Below are 20,672 nucleotides of genomic sequence, written 5' to 3'. Positions count from 1 at the left end.
CTATCCAGGGAAGGGATTCTCGGCCATTTGCCCCCCCGGCAGCCCTGCCACTGGGCGCAGGGCCTGATTCGGGGGAATTGGTGGAATTGGCCTAAAGCCGGCCCTGCTCCCTCTAAACTGTCCCACAGAACTGGCCACCTGCAAAAGAGGGGTACACCGAATCCCCCTAAAATACATAGCAGTGGGTACCTTTCCCACCCCACACTTTGGATCGCCATGGTGTATTGTGTACTTTTAGCATAGGCCAATGCTGAGTGCTTTTGAAGATACCCCTTACAGGCACAATTAGACTCCTATTTGATAAAGAGTCATTAGACACAATGACAACTACCTTTGGGCATTGTACATTTTTTTCAACTAATATGATACTGCCACACCCACCTATAGAAATCCAGTACTGAAGACACCTACAATTAAATTTTACAAAAATTATATTTTAGTCACAACAATTCATTCTGACTAGTCCTGTTGTAACACATCATCATGTATCATTCTGTGACTTCACAATCATCAGCAATTCCAATGGACAACTGAACTAGTTCACAGGGCAGAGGGATGGGACCCCACAAATAAATGTCTTTTTAGTAAGAGGTAATATTTTTTCAATATATCTTCTAAACGATTATAATAGAACAATAAAATAAACAATTTAAACTATCCCATATACTAAAAAACACCACTTACTGGAGTTCCTATATCTTGATCGTTATTCTAGGAGTGGAGTCAGGAAACAGTTTTGGACCAAATAAAACAAAGCTTGCTGGTGCATCAAATGACTCTGGAACTAGTCAGAAATGATGGGAACATAAAAATAATGTCAAAATAGTTTCATATTTAGTTATTTAGGTGCTGAATTAGCCTTATCTAAATACAGGTCTTCCCAGCCTCCTTAGTGAGGCACCAATATACAGTAATTTTAAAATGTCATCTTGTCCATCTAACAACTATCTGTTGTAATGTAAATACAGAAAACTCTCCAGTAGAACATCTAAACTAAATGGAACAAAAGGTAAAGCAAGATAGAAATAAAAAAATAAAGTGAGGAATAATATTTTGATTAGATGATCTTTCTTAAATATTTTTTGGGCTATAGTGTACCACGTAACTTCAGCCTGAAGTAAAAGGTGATGTCCAGGTGCAGGGGAGAACTCAGAGACATTGCTGTAGAGCCACAATTCCTCTGAGCATCTCTGGTTGCGCAGAAGGTGTGAGTGGGGAATTTGTGACACCCCTTTATGACATGCAACTTATTACTCCACAGGCTCCCATGGTGGGGAGAAAAGGAGGAGCAGAACCACACCTGCACCTGCTACACTCTACCTGCTGACTTGCATTCAGGTGTTCAACTACTGCTATCACCTGAAGGCAAGAGGTGTGACCTGGGTAGCCTTGCAAGTGAAGAGAATCTCTACTCACTCCTACTGTCTTGGGCAGTCATGCTAGTGCTAAGCACAATTTAGCCCTTTGTAAGCAAAAAGGTGTTATTAATGGTGTAGGCAATATTTTCTCTGCAGAACAGTTCTGAAGAAGGTTTCATTGTCAAAATCATGCTACTAGGTTTTCCCCACCATTTACAGTGGATTTTGTTTGTTTAAAACTAAAATCCCAGAAATGTAAGTATTGTTTAGAAGGAACTAAAAATTATAGCTCCCTCACAGAGTGGACAGTTCTAAACAGTAGCCCATGAACAATAAATTGTGGTTTTTTGGGCTAATAATACTTTTAGAATATTTATGGCATTTTAATGCATGCATTGACACACACCGTTCACACACGTAAGGTCAACATTGATAATACATGAGAAAAATGATACACCATTGTGGAAGTATAGAAAGAATTGATAGGGATTTGTAGGGGATTTTAATGCATAATAGTTTTTGTTAGCAAGAGTTAGGCTAACTGTAATTTTAATAATGCGAGATTTGTAAAAGTGAGGATTGTGTAAGGCGAGTGGAAAAGAACTGTGTGAAAAGTTGTTTTTCGACCTTGTGTAAATATTACGAAACGTAGACTGGAGTTTTTTAAGTGAGAAAAACAAAATATTAGGATAACCTATGTATAAACAAAATGCAGCTGTTGCTTATTATTGTTTGTAATAAAAGTATAAATGCTGCTGTAATTGTTTACCTGTTGAGAGACCTGTCTAGGAAGGGGAGACCTTATGTCCTAGTGTACTTTTTTTCTGTTGTAGCTGCTAAACAGAATAAAGTATTTGACTTTGCTGCACTTAAACAAAAAGCGAGAACTGAGGGTTTTTTTCGACAATTTGGGGGCTCGTGAGTCAGGTGGTGATTAGCCTTGTATGCATGTTCAGGGAGTCATCTGCAATCCATTCAACTTCCTGTTGAATTATGAACAATTTACAAAATATTTTTTACAACAATAATACTGGTCTTAGACATAACTGGTCTTCTCCCCCACTCTCTTCTGAGTTTTAACTGCAGGAAGGAAGGTAGCTTACCAGTTATTGGAATTCAGTGACTATATTGTGTTGCAGAAGCACACCATTGGAGTTGTATGTTAAGCTTCACAATCCCAGAATTATTCTTATTTTAACTTTTAGGCTGCATGCACATGCACTGACTCACAATCCAAAATTCTAAGAGCAGCTATACAAGGCCCTGCACCACAACCACTCTACATAAAATTGTAAAACTCAGAAGAAGTGGGAAAGAATAGAAGGATATTCCTATAATTAAATATTTGCATAGCACCATAGCTTTTCAGAGCTTTACAAAGACGTTAATAGATATTATCTCTGCCCCGTGCGATCCAGGTTCTGTAGGGTGCAGTTGCCACATACAATCAATCTATAAGGCTCTGTACACAGCCTAGACAAAAGAGAGAAATGAGGAATGAGGAGAATACAGAGAGCAGGTTGTATAATGAGGGAGTGGCGGGAAATGAAGAGCCAAATTCATCCCAGCTATAACTCCATTTAGGTCAAAAGAATTATCGTTAGAATTATACAGCCCATTATGTTGGTGGGGCAGAGCAAGAACAAGCTGAAGTCTACAAAACAGCATTTGCTAACTTTTGTCTGAATTCTGAACAGCTGTTAAATTTGACCATCTCATTTAAAGTGGAGCATAAAAATCATTAAAAATCATACTGTTTACAGAAATATATGAAATACAGATTCTCTAATTCACAAACCTGTGTAGTTCCAAAATGATCCAGCAGGGGACAGGATGTACATATTAAATCATTTAACTCAAAAGTTTTATTTTTGTAAAAATGTTTCATGTACATTTTATATTGTTAAAAAAATACAAATACACCGATTGTTATTCTTAAATAATCCTTTAAGAATCCCTTCAGGTTTTTTTTTTAATTCAAATAATTTTATATTTGCAAGTAATGATACTTTGCCAATAAAGTTCTACTCAGGTAAAATAATAGTTTTGTAGGGGAATTCAAGATTGTTCACCAATGATATAAAGGTTGACTAGATTATTAAAGATCATGGAATGAGCTGTTAATGCTAACATAATTCTTTAAATTAAATATCCACTCAGAAATTCTGTTTTTTTGGCTATGGAATTCCAGGGAGCTTTGCACTCACAGGATGGTATCTGTTTTCAAAGATTTACCTTGTATCTGCACCTAGGCTGGCTGCTGATGAGGGAAACTAGATGGACAAGGCTCTGAGATTTTGCAAAAGGGACTGCTATGTGACATCCACTTATAAAACCCATTTCTCCCCTTTCCTCCTGAGTCAGCTGCAGCTCAGAACTGTTTTTTCAGTTATTGTAAAATATATTGAGGAGTTCTGGGCACAAATGCAGGAAACCAGGAGATATTAACCTAATGAAAGGTTGTATAGAATGTAAACAGGCTAGAACCAATAGGGTTCCATAGAAATCACTATAATAAGATCAATCATATACCACAGATGGATGCAGTATAAGAACCTGAATAGAACTCTAAAAGCCCATAGAATATAATAAAATTGAATTTTCTCTTAATATATTTTTAAGAATATTATGGATTTCCATAGCAAGAATATCCTTTGCTATTCAGGTCTATAGTGCTGTTTGATAAGAGTAAATAAGGGCAAATACTGCAAGTATTGGAATGAGCCAGAGAAACAAGACGGCTGGGTCAGGTCTCCACACTAAGGGTGAGATTCTGTGACATGCCTCTAAAAGGTACAGCACAAAGCTTACAGCTGAAGTCCCCAGTGTAACTCAGGGCTTGTCCACTTTGAAAGTGGATTAACCTAAACCACAAAAGGGTAGTCTCTTAAGGCTTGACTACCTGAATACTTAGTTCACAGCAAACTGGGGTCAAAATCTACCCTGCATTAACTGCCATATGGACCTGCCTGCTGCTGCACACGAAAAGTTCCCTTTTTGATCTAACACACAATAGGGAACTTTTAGTGCTCAGCAGGGTCCATATGGACACTTAGGCAGGGCAGGCTAGTGCAGGGCAGATTTACACCTCAACTTGCCATGAACTAAGTGTTCATTTAGATAAGTTCTTAGTGCAGAATAAGAGTTTCCACATGGGGAGTTAGTGCAGAATACCTGTTACACTTTAAATTCACACCCTACTTTTTCACACTAACTTCCCATGATTTCCCTGTGTAGACAAGCCCTTGTACATGGCAGGGAGCCTGTCTAAGTTATGATAGCCGCCACTGGGCTCCCCTATGGGATTCAATCCAGCCCAAAATCTCCAGTGCTTCTTGCTGGAGCCCTGCACCTACACAACTCACCTGTCTCACCCCTGGCATGCCCCTGTACCAGGGCTTGCAAAAAGGTCCTCAGGAGGTAGCATATGGCTGTTTTCCATAATGCCTTTGGCAAGGGGAATCCTCAACTAGCCAGTAACGGTGCTCTGGTCCTATTTAGGTGCTTTTAAGGTGCTCTGGTCCTTTTATCCAGTGAAAAGGGGAAGAGTAGGGGTGAGACTCTCACCCAATGTATCGTTTTCCTGAATTGCTATATTTTTCCATTGGGGGCTGGCAGCCATGCAACTGAACAGCGACTAAAGCAGATGGTGTTTTACCATTTCCTGTGTTTGTGCAATGCTAGATTACGATGGTCAGTTAGCATCTCTGGGCAAGCCAAGATGTTTTCCCTGTTAAGTGTAGCTCCTAAGTGTAGTCGTTGCTAAGCAGCTGGGCCCTCATTGTCCTTCAGAGCCCTTTCATCACCCAAGGGCCAAGTAGTGCATGCAAGTCCACCTGTACCATAGTAAGATGTGCTAATGATTGCTTTTATAGACAAACACGGCAGGATAGCCTCATTGGATAGTGCTGAAATAGGCAAATTACTAGAGCTAATCAACAGATTTTTAATATTCTTGATCTATTTCCCCCACAAATGAATTTCAAAACTGATTCATATGAACATAACCTCTCTCTTATTGGGTATATATGAAAGCAATTAAAAAAAACTCACCAAAATGTTGCTGATTTCCAGTCGCTGACAATGTAGCACAATGTTTAGAAGACATATAAGAATATTTTTTGTTAGAAAAAATTACAGTAGAAAACAGATTAGTTTCTTTGCCCTTTTCTAGAATTCTGAGATGTTAACTAATGATTACTTAACTCATGTACTGGTCTACTGGTAGTACTTTTCATTCAGCATATGGTTAGCAATCATCTTACAGTATGTGTATGTTCATTGTGAATGTTTCTATATGCTGTAAATCTAGCCATCTTTTCATAGACTGTTATTATTGTCACAATTTCTTGTGTAAGACTTCAGGTCAGAGTCTTATCTCAGTTATACGAGTGTAAATCAAGAGTAACTATTGTAATTTACTGATTTACATTGGTGTAACTGAGATCAGAATCTGGCTCTTAGATTTTAATTCTCTGTAACATGGCTAGTATTTTGTGAAGTGATGCTAGTTCATACACAAAAAACAAAGTGTTGTTTCTGCGCTATCTGTAAGGCACATAAACAAATAAAGAGGGAGTAGACATAATTCAGCAAATTGTAGAGCAGCTTTACCATTTCCACTATTTGATAATTTCAGAGCTATTGTAAGCAGTCTTCTTTAAACATTTTGTGGATGGTCAGTTAAAAAAAGAGGCATCAGTGTTGAATTTGTTCCTACTCAGAGGAGCAAACAGTTCAAAACTTTAAAAACATGTATTGAATGGAGATCCTCTACAATTGCTCTTTCAACTCAGCACTACTTAGGGTGACCTGATAGCAAGGGTGAAAAATCAGGATGGAGTGGGGGGTAATAGACATCTATACAAGACAAAACCCTGAATATTGGGACTGTCCCTATAAAATCAGAACATCTGGTCACCCTAGCACTACTCTGTGTGTGTGTTCTTACAAACTATCTATATCTATATAGATCACTTAATTTTGAATTGGCAGTCTATCCAATAGGGAATATTATATATTTCTAATCCCCAACCAATTTTAAAAATAACCTAATTTAAAATATTGCATGCAGAAAACCCTTAGAAAAACAAACAAAACTAGATATCTAAAGTGTATACTTATATATGAAAACATTCTTGGTCTGATTCTGATCTCACTTACTCTGGATTTTTATTGGTGTAACCAAACTGATTTAATTGAGGTGTCTCCTGATTTACATCAGTATAAGTGAGAGATGAATCAGGTCCAAACTATTTGAAATGGAATCTGCTGTCAACTGAAATATTCTTAGCTGACCTAGAAGCAGCTTTGTGGGGTGAATCTGTTCTGGCAAACAGGAGACCTAGGGTGAAATCCTGGCTCCACTGACTCACTAGGGTCAAATTTGACCACTAGTTTTAAGAGCTGACTCAGAATTCTTAAAATTCAGGTTGGTGAAGTCAGGGTGTTGAAAGAAACTGGTTGGGTTCTTGCAACAAAGTCCGATGCCAACTCTGTCCACATATCTATTCAAGTGACACCAACATAGGACCTAATCACATCAGCCACACCATCAGGGGCTCATTCACCTGCACATCTACCAATGTGATATATGCCATCATGTGCCAGCAATGCCCCTCTGCCATGTACATTGGCCAAACCGGACAGTCTCTATGCAAAAGAATAAATGGACACAAATCTGACATCGGGAATCATAACATTCAAAAACCAGTAGCAGAACACTTCAACCTCTCTGGCCATTCAGAAACAGATTTAAAGGTGGCAATTTTGCAACAGAAAAGCTTCAAAAACAGACTCCAATGAGAAACTGCTGAACTTGAATTGATATGCAAACTAGATACAATCAATTTCGGCTTAAATAGAGACTGGGAATGTCTGAGCCATTACACACATTGAATCTATTTCCCCATGTTAAGTATCCTCACAGCTTCTTGTCAAACTGTCTGAAATGGGCTATCTTGATTATCACTACAAAAGTTTTTTTGCTGACAACAGTTCATCTTAATTAATTAGCCTCTTAGAGTTGGTTGGGCAACTCCCACCTTTTCATGTTCTCCATATGTATATATATCTCCTCACTATATGTTCCATTCTATGCATCCAGTGAAGTGGGCTGTAGATACAGACTAACACAGCTGCTACTCTGAAACCTGAAAGAAGATTGAAACTCAGAGTGGCCAACTCTCATGATTTCATAAGCCTTGCAATACCTGGTGTTTTTCTTAAAGCTTTAGCTCCTGAAGTGAAGCATGAGGATCCCAGTTTAATTATTTTTTTTTAAAGTGGCACCCTCAGCTGTTTTATAGAATGGCAAAAACTGTCCCAGTGAGAACCACACATCCTTGCTTCCCATTTAGCAGTAAAATTCTACACAGAATGGCATTAGTGCCATTTTACCCAGAGACAATATTAAAACACCCTTAGAATTCAGCAAGGTGCATCTTTCAAAAAATATATTTCAATTCCTTTATTCATTTTCTAAGACCCACCTTGGATCAGTGTTTGACCTGTGTTCTCTATGGAACATTATCTATGCATTGGCCTCAGACCAACTTTTACCTTTGTACCCAACACTTTTTTTCGGTGCTTAAAAAAATTAACCAAATCAGCAGCAAAGATTCACTCTTCCTTTGCTTCTTGAAATCAGTTTGTTCAATAAATCATGACATAAATACATCAGCTCAAATTCTTTTGGTCACACTGTTGCAGCCCCATTGATAAAAAGGAATGGAAACAAGGATGAAAGTTGCTCTAATGCTAATGCACAGATAGTGCACAATACAACAGCTAGACAAAATGTTGATATGGGGTGCCTTTGCAAAAGAATAAAGGAATTGGAAAATATTGTTTGTGGCAACACGTGTTACTAAACTCTACGGATATTTTTATGTTGTATTTGGCATTAGTGCTATTTTACCACTTTAGCTGACATTGCTACATCTTACTTCTACATGCCAAGCAGGGACACATGTCTCTCAGTGAGATAACTTTTTTTGCCACTGCATGTCAGCTGATGTGTGTTGAATCTTCCTTTTTGGTTCATAATTTGTCAGTACTCCATTAAGGGGCAGACTGTGGCTGCTTCTGTGCAGACTCATAGAGTTAGTGAGAACGAGTACAAGCAGTTCTCCCATTCCTAATGCCTGTTCATGGGGCAGCCACAATCAGGGTGGGGAGTGTGAACACTGCATTAAGGCAATGTCTACACTACATTACAGTGAGCACAGCGGCAGCAGTGTCATAGTATAGACATTTGATACAGTGACAGAAGGGATTGTTCCATAACTGTAAATCCATCCCCTCAAGAGGCGTTAGCTAGGTTAACGGAAGAATTCTTCCATTTATCTAGCTGCATTTACAGTAGGGGTTAGGTCAACCCAGTTACATTGCACGGGGCACAAAAATTTTCATTGCCATGAGCAACGTAGCTATGTTGACCTAAGGTATAGATGTAGACCAGGCCTAAGATAGTGCTAGACTTACCAAAGGGGAAAGGGAAAGTGAAGTGAAAGTGTGGCCATGGCATCATTCTTTTCCCCACAGGCCAGCAGAGCACAGCAAACTAGTACTGAGGGTTGTACACTGAACTTGTTCAAAGGGGGGGTTGAGTTCCTACCCTGCTAGAGCTTCGGAGGCGGTCCTGCTCTGTACAGCTCATTCGTACTCCCTTTCAACACAACCAGTGGAATCTGTCTCAGCATTTTATTAGTGTGATGATAATGGTTGAGTCATCATTTCCACTGTGAATCCTGTTTTCAAGGGTTTATAATTCTTATAAAAATGTGCTTCACTCTGAAACTTGGCATATACAAGGTCTCTACCCAGGAGCAAATTCTGATTTATACAAAATTTTGCTGATACCACTACGATTATTTTAAAGTTACAGGAATTTGGGGGAAAAAAGTTTCAGCATTTCAGTCCCTTTCAGCATTCCTGTAGTTTAAAAAAGGAAGTGAAAGGCTAAGTCACTGGAGTTTGAAATGGGGCTAGTACTTTTCAAAAGGATTTTTACTATTAAGATGTATTTACAGCACATGTTGTGCTGTACTGGCTTCTTTATATAATATAGCAGGCTGAAAATCTATGTTTAAAACAATACATATTTGTAGCATCCATCATAGTAAATGCTGTAAATGCACATTGGGCCACATTCTATCCTGACAGAACTCCAATGAAGTATGATCTCACTTGTACTAGTCTAAATCATGAGTAACTCTAGTGTTGCCAATGGAATTAAACTGACGTAAATGAGATCACAATCATGCCTGAGGAGTATAGTCAAGTCAGAATGTGGTCAACTGACTTACGTGTGGGGTTTCGACTAAATAGGAACTACAGAATCTGGTCCCAAATCTACAGATTTGGATTTAGTGAGCCTGATTTACTTTTAATTTATACTTCAACTTTCACTGTCAACTGTCAGTAATGAATCTGCATATTTTGAAGAAGATATAAAGTGGATAAACAGACTGTTAAAGAACACTTTGGATCTCATGTTCTGTCACATCAATCTGCACATGTGGGAGGCAAGATGGGTAAGGTAATATCTTTTACTGGACCATCTTCTTTTTGTTGGTGAAAGAGAGAAGCCCAGACCTGAAGAAGAGCTCTGTGTAAATTCAAAAGCTTGTCTCTCTCATCAACAGAAGGTGGTCCAATAAAAGATATTACCTCACCTACCTTGTCTCTCCAATATCCTGGGACCAACATGGCCACAACAACACTGCATATAATCTGTGTATTAATATTTTCCTTAAATAAACATATGCAAAAAAACCTGTTTGTATAATGCTTTAGGTTGAATATAAAGTAGAAGAATCAAGGAATCTCAAAGGCGATGCTGACAATCCATTCTTAAACTCACTTTGTTAACCCACATATTGTATATATCTTGCTAAATTATATGGTTTGTTGTGCTGCAATGGTGTGAGTTAAGAACAGACTGTCCAAATTAACTGTGAATGCCTTACTTTTTGCTAGTGTACACCAGTTAGTTACATGGCAGTAAGCTTTTATGAGCAGTATGGTATATGTACATAAGGTATTTATTTAGAGGTACATTTATTTATAGTGACTCTTATGCAGATATACATCTCACTTATGCTTAAAGTTTTTCTTTAAAAACGGAAGCAAAATCTATGGTGTCTAAGCATACTGAAGACTCTTTTTTTGTAAGATCTAGGCACATGCCTTTTCAGTATGTAGAGAGCCTATAGCTTTGTAAGTATTTGCAAGTACAGTGTAGAAACACAGAAAGATACCATTTGGGATATCATAATTAAGAGATCTTTTGGAACAGAAAGGATAATGTTAGTTAAGCTCTAATAGAGATATAAGAGATGGAATAAGTATTCATCCATGATGTATCCATAGTAGGCTTCAAAACACTAAAATACTGTAGTTCTTTCAGTAGCCGGCAATGGCAATCCAAAAAAGCATATAATATTAACCAGTTAATGCCATTCCTAGAGCAATATCTAACCATGATAATATAAAATACATGTTTCAAAAGTAAGTATCTCTCAGTATTTTACTCCTTGCACAGGATCCTGCTTAATGAAAAGTTAGTGTTAAGAAAAGGCAAATTATTAAACATTTTACATAATACAAGTCACAGTACTTACAATACAGTAAACAAAGTATGTTGATTTTGGTATGTACTGATAGGATAACTGAACAGGCAGCCATGTATATTCCTTGTAATCATACATGGTTGAAATATTTCTTACAAATATTACTTCTGAATTTTTAATTTGCTTTTTGCCCCACTAATGTTTTGCAAAGCTACACAGAAATATATAAACAATGTTCAATATATTTCAGTTATTCATCAGTATAAATCTGCTGAAAAATTTACCTAATATATTTAGGAAGTAATATTTTTCATATATGGTAGTAATAATCTTTGTATTTTTAAGAATATGTTTTTTTTCAAATTAAAAAATATTGACTGGAGTTTTTAATAGTTTCAGAGACATATGGATTGATTCATAATAAAAGAAAGTTGCTACTTATTTAAGAATGGCAATGCTATGTTTCAGTACTGCTGCCCATAATCACTGGAAATATATCCTCTTCAGTATGTGAGGAGATATCCTCTACAGAGTGGTCAGATAAATCAGTTCACCCTTGGCTGTAACAAAATGCTGTCTAGTGACTTGTGACAGACAGGGCTTTAACCTCTGACAGCTAGATTCATTGTTGGTACAACAGCCAATCATCGGTTTTGACGACACAAGTCTAACCAAAGTTGGAGTATAAAAGCCCTCTTGGAAAATATATGATTCACCATTGTGGCAAGTTGTTTCTCGGATTATACTTGCCTTTAGGGATCTATCTAGTACTGAAAGAAAAAAAATAAAAAAGCAAGGAAGGGAAAAGGCTGCACTGAATGTGAGATCATGCAAAAGCTACAAATCTGTGTTTATATTTACCTGTTCATGCTGATTATACTTGATCCAGTGGCTCTTAATGACAGTAGTCAACCAAAAGAGAATGGAGAAAAAGATGAATTATGCATTGCATGTACATGGAGGCAAAATACGAAATCTTCCAGAATAGAAGCCATAAAAATTCAAATCCTCAGCAAACTTCGTCTGGAACAAGCTCCTAATATTAGCAGGGATACTATAAAACAGCTTTTACCTAAAGCTCCTCCATTGCAAGAACTGATTGATCAGTATGACGTCCAGAGAGATGACAGCAGTGATGGTTCTTTGGAAGATGATGATTATCATGCTACAACTGAGACTATTATTACAATGCCTACAGAGTGTAAGTAGTCCTGCTACTTTAATATCTCACTATTCTACTGATAAACAGTTGTCCTAGTGCTTAAGAGCAACAAATCTTGTCTCAGTCTCTTCCAACAGGCTGCTGGCAGAAGTATGTAAGAGGGAGGGAGAAGAGCATATTTTTAAATAATTTGAATCATCATCCAGTGACCTTACTGTGATCTTTTATTTTATTGTATTATTTTCCTGCTCCCTTATAACATATACAGTAATAGTCCTTAGAATCTTACCAATTGCCTAATATACTAAATAAGATTTGCAGTTTGCTGACCTTGGTATTTGCAGTATTCAAGGTATTTCCTACACTAGATATAGGAAAGTACAAAGAAATCAGTGCAAATAATGAGGTAATTATAACTCTTAGCAAGGATTTTATGGGCCACCACTTTTTAAACATTGCACTAGAAACTGACCAAAAATGTCATTTAGAACATTACAACCACTTAACTATAATACACTGTAACAAATGCAAATAAAGGTTTAAATACTTATTTCCTCTGCTGATCTCAGAAGCTAGCATTGCACCGCCCAGCTAACAGTAAAGAGTGAATGTAAACTATATTTAAAGTAAGCAGAAGAATGATAGATTTTAGATATTGAAATGCCCATGTATATCTATCAACTCCAGTAGTTGTGTCAGGGAAGAATGAAGGCATTTACTGAATGAGCAGATTCTTAGTTATCTTCTGAGTGCTAAACATCTGCCATGACTCCTATCAAGTATCTTTTGCACAGCTAATACTATAGTATCTTATGTTCTTAATCAGCTAAAGTATTTGGCTATGGCAGCTGTTTTTCAAAATAACACTTATGAATATGATGACAAAAGTTGAAAAGAAGACAGGGCATATAAGGCATAGATATATTACCAGCAACAGAGATATATAGTACACACACCTAACAGAATATCAGCTGCTGTTGCTAACTACAAAATGTACACATTTATAGAAGTTAATTGACTATAAAATATATAGGTTAAATTAACAGTGTAGGATACTTTATAGCAATACTGAATGTATTACAGTAGCTTAATGATGATGATGTAGGTAAAGGCCAACTAACCAACATTTATAATCGAGCTTACTATTTACAATAGCCTACCATTACCTAATTCTTCTTTGCTGATTGAAGAAAGGTGATCTATGCTCTGTTTGTCACTTCACAATTCATTTCACTCTTCATAGACAGCCTTAAAAAACAAATCACCATTTTTAGTGTATTAGAAAAGCTGATATTTGAAGAGATGAGGTTATGAATATTGGCACTCTGCACCATGCAAGATTATTACTTTGCCCCCCTACCCCTTGACATGGACAGTTTCAGCTGGGTCTAACAGATTTTGCACCTGTAGTGTATACCAAGGGTAGTTAGATTACTACAATGAAAACATTATACTGTAATATAATTCAAACCCAAAGAAATAAAGATCCATAGATTAAAACTAGTTTAACAACAGATAGTTTGATCATAAAACAAAGGAGGAGAATGTAGGTGTTACTGTAGCTTGAACATAGCTGCCTCTTTTTATATAATATTCTGGCACAAACGATAATGTTTGATAAATTAGAAACATCTATAACATCACAAAAGTGCCTAGTTAAAAAGTACAGGTTTCCTGTTCAATGTGTTTTTGTAAAGATACTGCAGGAGTTGAATGCCAGAAAGGTGTTAGTAGTTAGTCATTCTTAAGCAGAGTAGTCTGTACACCGTGTTCAGTCCGCAGGTAATTTTTGGCTGGAGGAAGTGTTCCTGTCCCAGACTGACTGGTACAGCTGCTCAGTTAGTATAAGTATTCAGATTCCCAGGGAATTCTAATGAAATGTTCCCCTGCAGCCTTTTTCTATCTCAATATTCCCCATCATTTTTTAATTTCAGCATGTGCTCACCCCTTAGCTAAAGAAATCAAAGTGAACAGCTTACATAGCATAAAGATCCTACTAGATTTAGTTGGAAAATGGTAAATCTAGCTTAAAACATGGTTGTTCAGAAAATGACCATCAGTTCCTTGTGATAATATGCAGTAGAACCTCAGAGTTATGAACACCTTGGGAATGGAAGTTGTTTGTAACTCTGACAAAACTTTATGGTTGTTCTTTCAAAAGTCTACAACTGAACATTGACTTAATACAGCTTTGAAACTTTACTATGCTGCTTTTAACCATCTTAATTTAAATTAAACAAGCACGGAAACAGTTTCCTTACCTTGTCAAATCTTTTTTTTTTTTAAAAACGTTCCCTTTATTTTTTTAGTAGTTTACATTGAACACAGTACTAGGGTGACCAGATGTCCCGATTTTATAGGGACAGTCCCTATTTTGGGGGCTTTTTCTTACATAGGCACCTATTACCCCCCACCTTCATCCCAATTTTTTATTCTTGCTATCTGGTCACCCTACACAGTACTATACTGTATTTGCTTTTTTGTTGTTGGTTTTTTGTTGTTGTTTTTTTTGTTTCCGCTGCCTGATTGCATACTTCCAGTCCAAATGAGGTGTGTGGTTGACCGGTCAGTTCGTAACTCTGGTAATCTTAACTCTGAAGTTTTACCATATTACTTCTAGATGGCTTAAAAATTTGAGGCACAATGATTCTGTTAATTTCAGTTAAATAATGCCATAGAGTACAAAACCTACAAAATCCTGAGTTGAGAGTTTATTTTATAATGAATTAAGTTACATGCTACATTTGCAGCCAATATTCCACTGATAACATATCTTACCAAGATATACTATACAAGCTAGATATTTTTTCTGATTTGTTTATGCACGTTCCTTTCTGCTCCTAGGTCAGTAATCTATTCTTTCCATTCCTTTATAGCTGATTTTCTTGTGCAAATGGAGGGGAAACCAAAATGTTGCTTCTTTAAGTTTAGCTCTAAAATACAATATAACAAAGTAGTAAAGGCCCAGTTGTGGATTTACTTGAGGCAAGTCCAGAAACCTACAACAGTATTCGTGCAGATCCTGAGACTCATCAGACCCATGAAAGATGGTACAAGATATACTGGAATTCGATCTTTGAAACTTGACATGAACCCAGGCACTGGTATTTGGCAGAGTATTGATGTAAAGACTGTGTTACAAAATTGGCTCAAACAACCTGAATCCAACTTAGGCATTGAAATCAAAGCTTTTGATGAGAATGGACGAGATCTTGCTGTAACTTTCCCAAGACCAGGTGAAGATGGACTGGTAAGTTCTACTGGAAAAAAAAGACTTTTCTTATTTTATAGACCTGTTTACAAAAGTTGGAATTGGAAAGCATGTTTTATGTTATATTTCGAGGAAAGAAAGTGGAAGCATTGCCTAGGGGGTTAAAATATAGGAGTAGGGGTTAACTGAAGGGTTCTGCATGCCCAGTTCTGCAACAAACTTGCTCTCTGATCTTGCACAAATCACTTAATCTCCCTGTGCCTCAGTTTCACCATCTGTAAAATGGAGGTAATCCTACGTTACCTAACTCAAAGGGATGCTGGGAGACTTCATTACCTTGTTTGTAAAGGACTTTGAGATTCGATGGAAAGTGCTAGAAAAGGGCAAAATATTTGTTATCAAATCCAGGAGTAAAGAAAAGATATTAAAATTCTGCTTAATGAAAAGTTAGTTTTAATAATATAGTAAAAAATGAGGGCTCCTGGGTTCCTGCCCTTGAGAATAAGCTGCCTCAAATCTTGCACTACTGACCAAGTTCTTGCATTCAAAATAAGAGGGAGCTTCTTCTCTCTCTGAATACATGTATTCGCTGTTAACTATAATGGCAATTATGCATGCACAGAAAGGAGACAAAAGACCACCTCACAATGGATATTGAATTAAGGACATCTTTATGTAATGATGGAACATATCATGCCATCAATTTTTAAGCATTTGAGTAAATCAAGAGATTCTGCTTAAATATCAGGGGCACAATTTGCTTTATGTTTATGACAAAGTACAAGAATAATTGACAATACAGTATTTGATTATACAACTCACTCTTCTAAAATTACATTTCTAAAAATGTAGTACTTTTTATGCCATATTATTTTCAAAATTATGTCAAAGCAGTCAAGAACCCAAAATAGGCACCTTTTTTCTTTTTGTTGGAAATCTAAATGAACAAAATAAATTTGTAAGTGTTGCACTTAAACAAAAATGGTACAGAATTTCCTTCATTGTTAATAATCTTTGAAAAGCAATAATTGCCAACAATCTGCGCAAGTATATTTCTGAACCTATTATCTACATCAATAAAGCAATACTTATCACTAGAACCCTATCAAATTCACAGGTGTGAAAAATGTGTTGTAGACTGTGAAATCTGGTCTCCCCTGAGAAATCTAGCTATTGTAGGGGGGTCGTGGTATTGCCAGTCTTACTTCTGCACTTCCTTCAGAGCTGGGTGGCTAGAGAGCAGTAGCTACCTGCAAGGAGCACAGCTCTAAAGACAGCACTGTCACAAGCGCCACAGAAGTGAGGGTGGCATGGTACTACCACCCTAATGCGCCGCCACCAGCAGCAGCAGAGAAGTAAGGGTAGCAATACCACACCATGCCACCCTCATTTCTGTGCTGTTGCGGTGGTGGCACTGCTTTCAGAGCTGAGCTCTCAGCTAACAGCCACCGCTTTCCAGCCACCCAGCTGTGAAGGCAGCACAGAAGTGAGGGTGGTACTACTGCAACCCCCCACAATAGCCTTGTGACCCCCTTTTGGGTTGTGATCCCCAGTTTGAGAAGGGCTTTACACGTTTATATTTTTGTGACAGCACAGTGAAATTCAAGATTTAAATATCCATAAGCATGAAATTCAAGATTATGCTAATTATGCTAATTTTTTTATGTAAGAACATTATTTCCTTCTTTCACTATAATGCATAATGTGCGTTTGATTTTTATATATTTTCTTAGCAATGTAATACAGTCATACTAGCTTAAAGAAAAAATGTATTGTGGAAGTTTGATTAAAAATCCAACAGAAAAAAATATTCTCATATTCCTATTCAGTTGGAATAGGCCAGTTGTGTCCTCTAGTGCTTCAAACACAATAATGCATACAAATATCAAGTACTGACTGTATCAACATGCATGAAATCATCTGCTTCTGCAGAAAGTCACAGAGGTGGAAAAAAAGCTCTGGTTTTTTCCACTCATGATTATGTCGCAATCATCTTCTTTCCTCAGCAGAGGGGTTTGGTCTGCATGCCTGGGATAAGAGAGGTGGCCTTGATAATCATGGAGCCCCAGGGTCTGCATGGAATTCCTTTCTCAAAAGTGTGGATCATGGGTCATCCACACATGTGCTGGCCCCTCTGTGCCAGTCTGAGCGTCCTTGGCTGTATGACTCTCTCAGGAGCCACAATATTAGCTTCTCTTGCAAAACCTGTGCATAGTTTCAGCCCCTCTGAGAGAGGTGAAAGGTATGGAGTAGAAATCCAGGAGAGGGTTGCTAGAAGGATCATTCATTTCCCCCCCACCATTTCCAATAGTATTTTCACCAGTTAGGCGGGGTAGCATCAACTGCTTCAACTTCTTCCCTCCTCTGGCTAAATAGGAGGTCCTTCTCAATGCCTGCTGAGTCTCAGCTGCACACTTTATGTGCAGGGAAATCTGCAAACTCTTCAGGAAGGGAGGGACCAGAATGTTAGCCTACATGTTTTCCCTTCTGCAATTTTTGGAGCTGCTTTTTTGTGTGCGTGCATGCTCTTTTGCTTTCTTCTGTGTCATGTAGATGGAGGGAGCTTTTGGCCCAAAGTCCGTAACACTGATCAAAGCCCCTCCTATCAGCTATTTGGGATGATAGTGTTGATTTCAGAAAAAGATGCTCAGGAATGGTAGCTACTGAATAGTGGGGAAATCCTGTTTTATAGTATGAAAAAGACGGATAAACCTTGAAAGTGCATGAAGTGTAGCCAGGGACACCTAGAAGAGGACACAGTTACCTTAAAAGAAAACAACACACCACTGTCACAGGATCAGAACATTCCAGAAACTTTTACAAATATTATTTGAAAATATTAGTTTAAAACAATCTGCATGTCTGAGACATTGCATATTTTTCATGTCTCAATCTGTCCCCATAAATGTTAAATACTTCATGTATCAATAATATTTCCAATTTTTTTTCTTTCCCACACAGAATCCATTTTTAGAGGTCAGGGTTACAGACACACCAAAAAGATCTCGTAGGGATTTTGGCCTTGACTGTGATGAACACTCAACAGAATCCCGATGCTGTCGCTACCCACTGACTGTGGATTTTGAAGCTTTTGGATGGGACTGGATTATTGCACCCAAGAGATACAAAGCCAATTACTGCTCTGGAGAATGTGAATTTGTATTTTTACAGAAATATCCGCACACTCATCTTGTCCACCAAGCAAACCCCAGAGGTTCAGCAGGCCCCTGCTGCACACCTACCAAGATGTCCCCAATAAACATGCTGTATTTCAATGGAAAAGAACAAATAATATATGGAAAGATACCAGCCATGGTAGTAGATCGTTGTGGGTGTTCATGAGCGCTTTGCTAGATCCATTACTTCATAAAACATGGAATCTACCAAAAAAAGTTATGTCCCCTCTGTAGTTTTGCAAACTGTGAATTTATGTACAATAGGCTATAGCCTACATCCAACAGGCTGTACAAAAGGGTACTGTACGGTACATATTCAGTACAACACAAGCTACAGAATGTGAACTAAAAGACAATATATGCAACGGCTGGTTTTTAAACCAGTGAAAAAGATAAGCTACAATCAAAATCACCGGATTTCTCAATGAATTTCTTATACTATAAGGGAATCAGTTTTCAGTTATTCAGATACCAAATTCATATACCCGTTTCAACATATACAAGTAGACAAAAGCAACCTCCTTGTCCTCCAGAGAACAAATTTCATCACAGCTTCATTTAGTACTGTATTTAAAAAACATATACTGGTACTTTTAGCATTGTCACCATACCACCATCTGAATTGTCCTTAAACACTTGAATTTTTAGTGTAGAAACACAAAAAGATGAAATTCCACGAAAACAGATAAATTCAGAAATTTGGGATGGCATAGTGTATGCATAATGTTTCCATTCCTTTTATGATTAGTCTGTTAGTAATCAATATCAATGGTGCTATCACAGCAGGCTGAATAAAAATAAAAGCAGTTATCAAGCTGAAAGAACACAGTACAATAATGAATTCCCCCTCTCCTCAGGTACAGTAATATTCCACATTCATATGAAATAGGTATTTTTTAAATTTAAAGGTGAATAATTTTCTTGACCTAGTGATATCCTGCAGTACGACAAAAGGCAGTGGAAGAAAAAGAATTAAAATATGAATATCATAATCCCAAATTATAACCTGCCTTTGCAACATTACAGTTTGCACTTTGATAAACCAATGCAAATAATTGGTTGCTACAAATATTGTAAAAATATATACATAGACTTTGATATAATAGAATTTGTGTAATATGTATACATCATTATTTTGTAAATAAATGTTTCTTTTTTAATTTACTGTTGGTATATGTTTATGGTAAGAAAGATTCAAGTTAACCTGTACTTTAGTATACACAAATACATATTCTAGCAATAAAAGCAATTTTGGATATCAGTGCAAACAAACAGTAGATAAAATAATGGATATAGCAACAAAGTAATCCATAGGATGGTTATGCTAATTTTTTTATATTGTGCATAAATGATGGGTGTTTACAAAGTTTTTATGGGTTACTGTTTTCATTTTGATCAACCATTGATTTTCCATACTTCTAATGTTGTACCCATTAATGATGATAGTACCAAAACCTCCTATTTCATTTCATTTTTTGTAAATGTAAAAAAAATTACAACAAAATATTACCTTTATTTTATAAATGATATAGCAAACTGATTTCCACGCATTACTGTATATTTTGCTACCATAATCAAAATTAGAAATCTATCTATTTTCTAGAAAGTTAATTTAGTTTCAAATGTGAAAAATGAATAATACCGGCATTGTTAAAACAACATAATTGCTGTTAAAATATTTTCATTTTTTGTATGATGCAAAAGGTTGCGGGTTTTATTCGTTATTCTGGCTTTCAACTTACATTTTTCTCTGTGTGAATTTACAGTAAAATATCAAGTTGTCTGTCTTCTTTTTCCCTTCCCCTTTACATTTATATTTCTGTAAAAGTCTAGGTAAATGTTTTGTATCACTATTTTCTATTTAAGGAAAGAATTTAAAGTTTGTTTACTAAGATTTAGGACTTGAAATACCTATCTTCTAGAGCTACTGAATGAAATTCATTATTGAACTACTGGGCATGATACTAAAATTGTTGCCACAGATATGCATCTCTGTTCAATTTCTGTCTCTCTAAATGACTGTGTTAGAATCCTAGGGCTTTAATTTATCTTCAAATTAGTTTACCAAAACCAAAATTGCAGAGAATACTTTAAAAGTGTCTATGTTTTTAGAATCTGAAGTATTGCTGAAAGCAGGCAGAAAACTAAAAATTAACTGAAATCCTAGACTCATTGAAGTCAATGGCAAAA

At 36.8% G+C, this 20,672-nt stretch overlaps 1 protein-coding gene and 1 long non-coding RNA gene across 6 annotated transcripts in view; one reads left to right on the top strand and one right to left on the bottom strand.

Annotated features, from left to right (window-relative positions):
• The first annotated feature begins 517 nt into the window (after positions 1-517).
• MSTN (myostatin) lies at positions 518-19,472 on the top strand. Of its 3 annotated transcripts, none has more exons than XM_044978358.1 (5): positions 518-591; positions 1,262-1,372; positions 11,327-12,134; positions 14,972-15,345; positions 18,268-19,472. In XM_044978358.1, exons 3-5 carry the CDS (start codon positions 11,762-11,764, stop codon positions 18,646-18,648), a joined length of 1,128 nt encoding a protein of 375 aa, XP_044834293.1. In that variant the 5' UTR covers positions 518-591; positions 1,262-1,372; positions 11,327-11,761; the 3' UTR covers positions 18,649-19,472. The 3 variants fall into 3 exon arrangements, with proteins under 3 accessions (XP_044834293.1, XP_044834292.1, XP_044834294.1); XM_044978357.1 differs by having other exon boundaries at positions 1,262-1,613; XM_044978359.1 differs by lacking the exon at positions 1,262-1,372 and having other exon boundaries at positions 525-591.
• The window catches only part of LOC123343312, a 76,754-nt gene continuing 67,876 nt past the window's right edge, over positions 11,795-20,672 (bottom strand). For all 3 annotated transcript variants that reach the window (XR_006572190.1, XR_006572191.1, XR_006572192.1), the window contains 2 exons: positions 13,262-13,343; positions 11,795-11,827 (listed from right to left, as the gene is read on the bottom strand). This is a non-coding gene — a long non-coding RNA (uncharacterized LOC123343312). The remainder of the gene's footprint in view (positions 11,828-13,261; positions 13,344-20,672) is intronic.

The sequence above is a fragment of the Mauremys mutica genome, chromosome 10 (assembly GCF_020497125.1).
Source record: "Mauremys mutica isolate MM-2020 ecotype Southern chromosome 10, ASM2049712v1, whole genome shotgun sequence".
Classification (NCBI taxonomy): domain Eukaryota; kingdom Metazoa; phylum Chordata; order Testudines; family Geoemydidae; genus Mauremys; species Mauremys mutica.
Note: the sequence above shows the minus strand (reverse complement) of the source record. Positions and strands in the feature narration are given on the sequence as shown.